Source organism: Ornithodoros turicata, chromosome 1 (assembly GCF_037126465.1).
Source record: "Ornithodoros turicata isolate Travis chromosome 1, ASM3712646v1, whole genome shotgun sequence".
Classification (NCBI taxonomy): Eukaryota; Metazoa; Arthropoda; class Arachnida; order Ixodida; family Argasidae; genus Ornithodoros; species Ornithodoros turicata.
In genome coordinates this window covers 27999741-28009892 of record NC_088201.1, presented here as the reverse complement: position 1 = coordinate 28009892, position 10152 = coordinate 27999741, and the positions used below count along the sequence as shown (strand labels likewise).

The 10152-nt window shown below is 44.4% G+C and overlaps 1 protein-coding gene across 6 annotated transcripts in view; it reads right to left on the bottom strand.

The window, feature by feature from the left end:
- Nucleotides 1-3189: 3189 nt before the first annotated feature.
- Nucleotides 3190-10152, bottom strand: part of LOC135377771 (uncharacterized) — a 43209-nt gene continuing 36246 nt past the window's right edge. For all 6 annotated transcript variants that reach the window (XM_064610434.1, XM_064610432.1, XM_064610435.1 and 3 more), the window contains 2 exons: nucleotides 4630-4741; nucleotides 3190-3492 (listed from right to left, as the gene is read on the bottom strand). In XM_064610434.1, coding sequence (XP_064466504.1) covers nucleotides 4653-4741 — 89 coding nt within the window. In that variant the 3' untranslated portion in view covers nucleotides 3190-3492; nucleotides 4630-4652. The remainder of the gene's footprint in view (nucleotides 3493-4629; nucleotides 4742-10152) is intronic.

Genomic DNA, 10152 nt, shown 5'->3' with positions numbered 1-10152 from the left:
GCAGCTTCGAACCTTGTGAACTGTAACACAGAATGCACACTGATGCACAGAAGAAAATTTCTCTCTAATGGCGCTATCTTCTCTCAAGATCTCATGCCCCATCACACTGCCTGTCAACTCTGAGTGCATAGCAGGCCCCTTCTGTGTAATTCTAATCTTTCTAAAATAATCGTTCCGTGATGTTACACGTAAGGCTTGTCTGCCTACAGTATGGCGACGTGTTGCACCTGCCGCAGGGTAGGACTGCGGATAATTTCGACCACCTGGGGTTCTTCTGACGTGCGCCGGAAATCTCCGACACACTTTGCTGTAATCTTTCTCAATGACCTCACTAGCATAATCCCTAGAGATAATCTCTTCTTTACATAGCACATGTTACCCCCTCATTAATATGCTTAATCGGGATTTAACAATTTTTCAAATGCCCAAACAACATGACATCGAAATTATTCCGTAGCAGAAATTAATAACGTTGTGTCGCTTCCACCTGCACCAGACTTTATGTGAGAAATTGGAATATGTCGTCATCTTGACTTTATAGCTGTGCTAAAGTTTGACAGCATTTACGTTGCATGGTGCTCATACACACTTGACAGCAGATTATGTGCACAAACACGCCATGCGTGCAATAAATGCTTTTACTGCCTTTCGGAAGTTGTTTCTGCCAGCAGCCTATGTTTCCTTATCTCTCTAAAAGTGGAAGATCCCGCTATCCGGTGAAGATAGATTGAAGCAAAACCCTCAGGTCGGAAGCAATCAGTATTCCGAACAGGCTGGTCTTCTACTGGGCCCAGTAGAACGCCAATACATACAGGGAGTTTTTTTTTTAAATCCTTTACCGAATCTTGACAATCAAACTGTGAGAACTACCTACATGCGGTTTCCACAGCTGGGTTATGCGGCCGGCCGGAGATCCTGTCAGATAGCGTATGTAACTACTGGAAGACTAATTACAGTCAAACTCCTTTACAACGAACGCCTTTATAACGAAAAGGACGTTATAACGAACGTTTTTCGTGGTCTGGTCTGGCGCCTATAGGATTCAATGTATACTTCGGACATTTATAACGAATTTCTTTATAACGAATGTACTGAAATAACGAAGTGATTTTAAAGTCGATAGGGCGAAATTCGCGTCCTTTACAGCGAAGTTTTGCAAGCAAATGTCGAATTGCGAACTTTTCGAGAGCGTTTTTCATTCCGACGCGGCGCGCTCGGCGCCACAGATGACGGTTCCGCGGGGATCATAAAAGGCGGGGAGATAGAACAGGTGTTCATCCTCCTGGCATCTGTCCAACCGGATGACTTGATCACGTGGGTGGGGCGCAGTCTGCATTGCTGGACCTGACTGTGCGACCTGCTGCTTGTGGGCAGGCTGTACGGAGCGGACGAGGTCCGACACGCGAAACAACGGTAACGCTGCGCCATCTCTTAGGCGAGAGCAGAGGCTTGGGAAGTGCCTGCCCTCCGCGTCCTCCTATTGGCCAGCATCCAGAAGCCGGAGCCTCTCTTGCTCTTGGTCAGCAAACGCAAGGATAGTCGCAGAAAAAAATTCGTATCATCCGAAATTCGTATAAAAAAAATTAAACCAAAATGAAAATTTAGGCAAGAAAATAGACAGTGACTGTTCATTTTCCATTACTGTCAGTGAAAGAGGCCGGTCGTAACGCTTTTGTGTCTTCGTTTTTGGCGTATGCTGTCGAAATTCGCGAGATGATTCAAAAGGCCCAGCACGTGCTTTCCATCCGCGAGTCGCGCGCTCGTAAAGCAGGCTTCTCCTAAAGCATACAGGCATTAGGTGAAGCCGACTTGCGGAATGGTGACGTACAATGTTGCCAGAAGCTGTCCCCTCCACGTGTTCTGGTCGCTGTTTTTGTCACGCAATTTCGCGGTTTATTGTTGCGAGGGAGGTAAAAAGGTCAAAACAGAGATAAAGTTCCATGTCTATTGCATGTTGAATGTCTGAGGTGCCTTGATCAGACCAACGAAATTCTACCAATAAACAAGATTGCTAGTATTTTAAGGCATTTTTCCTTTGAAACATCCGTTTTAAAGTCACCTTTACAACGAAGATTTTCGGCGGTCTCCTGAAGTTCGTTATAAAGGAGTTTGACTGTACCTAAAAATTATTAAATTAGATGTTTTCGGGGAAATGCGAGATAGCAGAATTGGAGCCAGTCATTATTCAAAACTCACCCTCTTTTTTAAATATCCTGAGATGAGCACTTAATTTGAGATATAAATAGCACTTCTCGAGCGCAGAAACGATATGACCTCCGCCTTACCTGGCCCGGAAAACAGCCTATCTGGCCATCAGATCAGCGCTTACGCCAATCAGCTCCATCGCTACAAAACACATGGGCCTCAGACGCGAACCCCCGTCGCGTCTTTTGCCTCTGGAAACTGCATCGAGGCAGTTCTCATAGTTTTGTTACAAAAATTCTGCAAATGATAAAAAAATGCCGCCCCTCCTTACTTGTTCGAGAGTTTCGTTCGAGACCACAATCTTCTGGCAGCCCACGAACGCGCAGCAACAACACCCGCTTCCTTATTGCACAACTGCGCTTCACTTGGAGGCAGATCCACATCTTTTCTGATGGGGGGTGTCCGTTCATGGACAGAATGCTACGCTGCCTAAGGTCACCTGAAGCACTCCGTGCGACAGAAATTGAGGGCGGGGGGAGAGGTCAGGACATCCGACACCCCTCGCCCTAGCTTATTCATTCCGGCTCCAAGGTCACTAGAAAACTCGGGAACTTTACCAAATAAAGCAAACTTCGGAGAATATTGGGCCAGGATTGGCCATGCAAAGCGATTTCGAAAATGTGTGGAGGATCTCATAGTATGCAAATGATGCCTGATCCTCTAACAACAGAAAAGGTATCGCACAATGTACTGCTTGCGACACGGTTGTCTGTAATCGCCTGTCAGTTGTTCTGCAGCCCATATTTCCTTGGTTGCCCTCGGAAATGTTGCTCCAATATTGTATTTAAAGAAAGACCAAATGCTGCACGTGTTTATTACTCAAAATAAATGATCTTGCAGCACCTGGAGATTTGAGATGGGACAAACCACAGGGTGCTGATTTCAGACAAGCGTGTCGCAAGCAGTACATGCATTTGTGCACTCTCTCACTTGCACAGATTTATCATCCCCTGCAGTGACGTTCCACGAATGTCTGGACCAAACTGAGATAGAGAAGGTTTATTCCCTTCTATTTCTTCGTCGTTCCTTCACATAAATCGCTTCGTACATGTTCTGTCCTCTCACTTTGTGGATTTCTCAATGTGATTGTCCTCCATTGGTGATGCACAGTCTTTTGCGGGTGTTTCTGGATATGTCTGTTATCCAGTCGTGTGCCTACACATATCCACTCGCTTCAAGTCCTGCAACTGCCTCCTCATAGGGTGGAGGGTCGATCTGGACGATGGAGTTTTTCTTGATCACAGAGCCATAAGCTGGTGGAGGTGATCTGGCTACAGTCACCTGCACCTGGAAGCGTCGGAAAACACGCTAGTGTTAAAACTTTCCCGTCAAAATAGTTGCCGGAAGGAGGTTGTATACAATGCCTGCAGCACCGCAGTCACTTGGAGCCCCCAATTCAAAACAGCTGTTATAAACCGATTGAAACAGTTCCCATGAAACAGTTCGATGTACTTTTGACTCGATGCGCTGGGTAAGCACAATCTGTGTCAGTTCATATGGTGATGTTGTTTCTTAGTGGTATTCCGCTTGAAGCATGGGTTATAGCACCGTAGTTATAGTTATGGTTCCAGGTTTTCGGCTCCGAAAAACATACGCCGGTAAAATTTCCGGATTTGTCAAGGAATATCCGGATTTCGAGATGTTCAGTCACAAGGCGATCGTGCACATATCTTGTCGTCTGAAAGTTCTACCGAATAACAGTAAGCGCTTCTGCAAGGCAGCTTCTAATTCTTTTTGTGAGTACTACATCGTTTCAGAGCAGTCGCTTTTTCTCCGAATTTCGGATATTAACTGGTGTAAAAATAAGCGACGAAACCCTCAGAATTCTCAGGAAATAATAAACCCCAGAACACTCTTCGAATATGCTCAAAAATACACTCCGAAACCCCGGAGCCCTACTTATAGTGTAACAGTAAAAGCGAGGAAAAGTATGTAGTCTATTCATGACGTAAATGTCCAGAAGCAGGCTGTGAAAATGTAGTATTCGACCTACTATACAGCTTTCAGTTTCTGTGAAGAAAACGTGAGGTTGATTTGGCAAATTTCGGAGATAAATTGGGAAGTTCAATTTCTCGCGAATTAAATTTGATAAAATTTCTCAGAAGCCATAGCAAAATCTCCCCCGAGATAAATAGCGTTGATCCCATGGTGTTCAAATTTTTAATACGATTTTCTTTTTCACATTAGACACCCTGTATATTGGAAAAGTACTTGATATCGTTATCGATTCAACGTACAGTAACTGTTACTACTGTACTCGGTAACCATAAGTGCGTAGGGGATAGCCAACTTTGTGAATAGCGTTTCTTTCCTCTAAGATATTCTGTTCTATGAGCATGTTACATATGCGAAGTTGGCGTCCCATAAGACAGCGACGCAAGTGAAGCGACACTTGTTTCTCAAAATGAGGTAAAGTGGACATACCTCTGAAGGTTCCATAGCAGTGGCTATCGGAGAAAACGCGTCATCTCGGGTTCTTCGTTGGCAGCAATAACAAAGCAGGAACAGAAGGAATGTGCTACCACCAAACAGGGCGCTGCAAACAGAAAACAAATGCTTCACTATTATTCAGTAGGAGAATATGCAGCAAGTAAAATGCACACAGACACAGAGAGGCAAACATACGCAGTCACTGCAAACATACAACTGAAGTTTATTCATCGGAGACATATTTTAAGTTATACAGGGTGTCCCAGCCAAATGCGAACATATATTTAAATATATATATATATATATATATATCACTTTTTCCGAGATGAAATCAGTTGCAATATAGCATATGCTGAATGGCACTCCTTAGGAGGGCATTAGCAAACTCCTAAGGCCTTTCAATAATTAACTTTTTAATTACAAAAGCTACGAAGTTGTCCCAATAAGAACATCTGGTCCCTTCGGTCACCTGATACCGTAGCCGTTTTCAGAACAAAAATCCGTTCGATAGATCGTCCACAAAAAATTCGTGAAGGAACACCATTTTTTCTTTATTTTGTTCATTGCGCATCTCCAGAGGCGCGTCTTCCCTTCACTCCCAATGTGAGAGGGTGAAGGAGCAAAGTGCCGCCTCATGCGTCGAGGATGAGCTTTAACTTGCCGAAACAAAACAAAAACAAATGTATCGGGTGACGCTATCGGAACAGCCCTTTTCTCAGGTTGCATTTTCTGTTTTCTTTGAATCTTTTTCCAGGACGCCAGAGGCGATAGTGTGTTCTTTCACCCTCTCACATTGGGGGATGAAGGAAAGACGCGTCTCCAGAGATGCGCAATGAACAAAATAAAGCAGAAAAAAGGTGTTCCTTCACGAATTTCACGAAACGGCTTCACGAAAACGGCTACGGTATCAGGTGACCGAAGGGACCAGATGTTCTCATAGGGACAACTTCGTAGCTTTTATAATTAAAAAGTTAATTATTGAAAGTTAATTAGGACATTGCCTTAGGAGTTTGCCAATGCGCTCCTAAGGAGTGCCCTTCAGCATATGCTATATTGCAACTGACTTCATCTCGAAAAAAGTGAGATATATATTTTTAAAAAATCTGTTCGCATTTAGCTGGGACACCCTGTATATTTATAACTTAACATATTTATATTTATCTTTGATGTCAAGAGCCTGTGACTGATGTTTGTACGCTGCTGCTGGGAGTTGGGGCCTCTGTCAAGTCTTCTGGACTTTTTGTCCCTCCTCCCATTCACGAAAGTGATAAATAAACTAGTATTATTATTAAGTATACGAAGGCTAAGTCACGTGAGCTACGTAAAAGAAGGTTCACAATAAGGACTGATCAGTTCGTAGGCATACTGTAATACCGAATTTCTTGCGATAACAGGCGCAGGGAAGGGGAGTGCTAATACAATGGCTCTCGCCAAGGCTGGCGACAAGGGACGCTTCTAAAATATCTGGGGAAAGTTGATCTTTGAGGGATACACTGACAGAATAATTCATAAAACTAGGTTGACGTCCGCGTTCCTTGCAGTGCTTCTCTGCAGTGTTGCAGGGTGCTTTACTATGCGTGTCAAGGTTTGATTTCTGCCGGATGAGCGAGTGCATATATACAGGATACTGTTTTTTTTTCTCTCTCTCGTTAATTCGTTACAGATTTTTTAATAAAAAAATTATGAGAGCAGCATAGATACAGTTTTTGCTTCTGGGCTATACGGCCAGGCGGACATCATCTCCAAGATAGCATGGAACTACTGTATGATGAGTTACATAAAATTCATTAATTAACTCTTTAATTAGGGGCTTTCAGGCAAAAGTGAGACAGCAGAATGGAAGACAATCCTCGTTGATCTTCTAAAATCCTGAAACGGGCACGTGCGTTGAAATATCCATCTGCGAATTTTGATATGCAAATGAGCCGAAACAAACTGCGCACATCAGGAGCGCAGGGACTGCGCTCATTCCACATCAGAGGGCCACGTGCTTTGGAGTGATGGAGATCATTGGAGTAGGTACTGATCTGCTGGCCAGATCAGCCGCTTTGCGGCGAAGGTCATGCGTTGCTGAGACGCGCGGTTTTGGTTTCTGCTCATTTGCATATTTCAGCGGGGGATATTTCAACGCACGTGTTCGTTTCAGGAATTTTAAAACAATAGAATGGCTTAGAACTAGGATTGTCTTCGATTCTGCAGCCTCGCTTTTACCCTTAAGCCTCTAATTAAAGAGTTAAGTAATTAATTTTAGGCAATTGGTAATGCAACAGTTACATACTCACTTAAGAGGATGTCCTCCTGGCCGTGTGAGTGTGACTCAACTGCAAAAACGGCTTCTATGCAGCTCTCATCGTTTTTTTTTTAAATCTAACGAATAAAACAAATCTTCTATAATCCCTCCTTCCAGTGACATGAGTAGAGTACACTGGAAGAACCTGCCGGAAGAGGTTTCGGCAAATTTTCATGAAGAATAAACGGGAACGAATTCACAACCGGTTATTCTCAAGTTCAATACAGATACTTCATTGCAATTGCTGAAAATGCCAGGAGAAAGCGGAAAAACCGATGGCCTGCAGGTGCTCCACGTAAATCAACGTTTTGGTTTTCGCTCTGTTGAAACGAAAGTAGGGAAAAGTCGGTAGGTTACACCTATTGCTTAGAAGTTAGACCGCGCAAGAAAAGGAAACACATTCTCTACAGTGCCACGTGGCGCGACGATCAGCAGTGCTATTAGCGAACACCAGTCAACAAAACTGCTCGCAGCAGCGCCTCCGCCTCTTATACCAGTCCTTCAAAGCAACACTACACAGGCTTCATATTGTGATAACGGAGGAGGAAGCTATCTATTGCAGTCAGACAGCTGGAATAAAACAAAACAAAAATTGAAGTACGATTAATGTAATTAATGCGGCGGAAATGCGTTAGCATTCAGCCGACCCACCTACTTCCACTATCCACCCCTATCAACCTCTATCCACCCAAGCTATCACTAACAGTTACTAACTGCACAGCCACAACAGTGGCGCAATCCTTCTGCCACGGCGGCGGCGTATTTTGAAACGCTGCTTTCGCTCTTCCTCCGTCTCGTTCGCCCGCTTTCGGCGCCGAGCAGCGGCATCCGCTGCCTGATGGCCAGTTCTCACTTGGCGACGCCCGACGCGGCGTCGTGAACGGACGGCGGAAGTAGACGGGCATTTCCGCCGCCCCGTCAAGGCGCATGATTTTCATGTTCCCACCACAGTGGCATTCCGTCGCCCAAAGCAGACGAAAACTGAAGAGGCGTGGCCTTTCTCTGTCATCTTATTGGTCGTCAGTGTATCGTTCTCGCCACCTTTCGCCGACGTCGTGAAAGAGACCGGCATGGCAATTTTTTTGGCTCGACGTCTCTCCTCTTCCAACACCGGAAATGCACGTCTATTTCCGCCGCCCGCTCGCGACGTCGCGTCGGGCGTCGCCAAGTGAGAACTGGCCCTGACGTTGCTTGCGTTGTTCCTCGGTTTCGGCAGCTCGTCGCCTTCGCTCAGAATCCGTCTTCTTTTGACGCCTACTTGACTAGGCACTCGTACTCGGTTCACACTGCATGATGTACTTGAATTCAGCCCATACGCGCCTTGCACACCCGCAAGTTCCAGTGACCCAAGTGACCAGAACGCCCACATGTTCATAAGGCAAAAAAAGAAAAAAAAAAAAAAAAAGGGCCTCTTGAGCATTAGGGTCAAATGAGCAGGGCAGGATGAGGTGTCCAGAAGGCCCAAATGGTCATATGGCCCGAAAACCAGGAAGGAAGGCAAAGAGTGTATTTTTTCGATCGTATTTTTCTGTGTATAAGCGCCGTTATACATAAAAAAAGTTATATGAAGAAGTCCTGCGTGTCATCTAATGTCATCATATGCGCATCATCATTCTGAGCAGGACTTCTTCAGAGAATTTTTTTTTCTATATAACGGCGCTTATACACAGAAGAATACGGTACTTTTATCAATGCGAGTTATATGCAAGAAATATTTTATAATATTTTTCTGTCAAATCGCTTTTCAGGTGTGACAGCGCAGGAATTCCACACCTTTCCAGGAAGCGCTACGGCTTGTTATTTTACCCGGTACTGAGATTTATTATGTTCATCAAGCAGTGCCCATTTTGGACAATTGCACTCGGTGACTCAGTGGAATATGATCCTTCTGCAGCGCGCATCTGACGTGAACACAAACAATGCGGTTCTTCCACCGTGTGAAATGTAGTCTCCAAAGAGTTCAGTTACAGAATCCATTCGAAGGTGTCCACCCATTTGATGGAACGCCATTTGATGGAACGCCATTTGGTCGAACGTCCCCGAAAAGATGGCCCCGGAAAAGTTGGTGACGGAACAAATGGTCTCGGAAAAAATGGCCCCGATGGGTTAGAGCGGAAAAAACGGTCCCATGCGTAGGCATGGTTTGCGACGTTCAAACCCCTCCCGAAATCGCACCTTTGGTAGCGCATTTGGGAGAGGGAAACAAGGAGTAAACCCTTCTCTCTTAGGCAAATTCCCTCCTGAACCCCTCCAGAAATATTTTTTTCTGGCTACGCTACTGACGTGCCCGGCTGGTTACATCCGCAGATAAAACGCTACTTATTGTGCGTCATAGCAGTATTCTAGAGAAAGTTGAAAAGCTTTTAATATGGCAAACGAATAAGTTACTCAATAAAAATATTAGGCACAGAGCCTACCAATCTGTACCGAGCGAAATATTGAACGCTGTAAGGATTCATATTTATTTGCATTTTAGTTTTCGTCACATTTATATCTTATCTGCTTGAAAATTTGTTTCTTCATTTCAGTACTTTTCTTAATATTTTTAGTTCAGTTATCTTTTTCTCCTTTGTCGCATTCCGCATTTAATTAATATTACCCATATGTGCAAAGAAAATACAGTATCTATGTCACTCCTATTCTTCCCTATTGGTTTTCGGGCCATATGACTATTTTGGCCTTCTGGACACCTTACCTTGCCCTGCTCATTTGACCCAAAAGCTCTAAAGGCCCAAATTTTTTTCGGGTCTTATGAACATTTGGGCGTTCGGTTCACTTGGGCCATATGAGATGATACCCGCATGTACATTGGCTTCCGCTCCGTGACCTACTTTCCCTTACTCTCAACTCTCCACTGCCAACACCGCCTAGACAGATAAAGCCTGCGCATTGCCTCCTCTCCCTCCTTCGTTACGTGTTCATATACAGGGTGTTTGCTGTAACGTGTCCCTGAATTATCTAAAAAAATCTAGACATTATACAAGGATGCCGCTTGCTGCATTAATTGGTCTTTGCGGCACTTTTGCCACCAGAGAAGACTGATTTTGTCAAATTTCAACTGCAATAAATTGAATTTTTAAAATTGATCTCGCTAATTTGCCAAGTCAGTTTCACGTTTTCCCAACGGAAATGGAAAGCGCATGTTGGATTTACCCCGAAACATCACTGAAGGCGTCTAGCACCACAGCGGGAACACATGAAAACAATATGCAAAAAGCGCCGTTTTG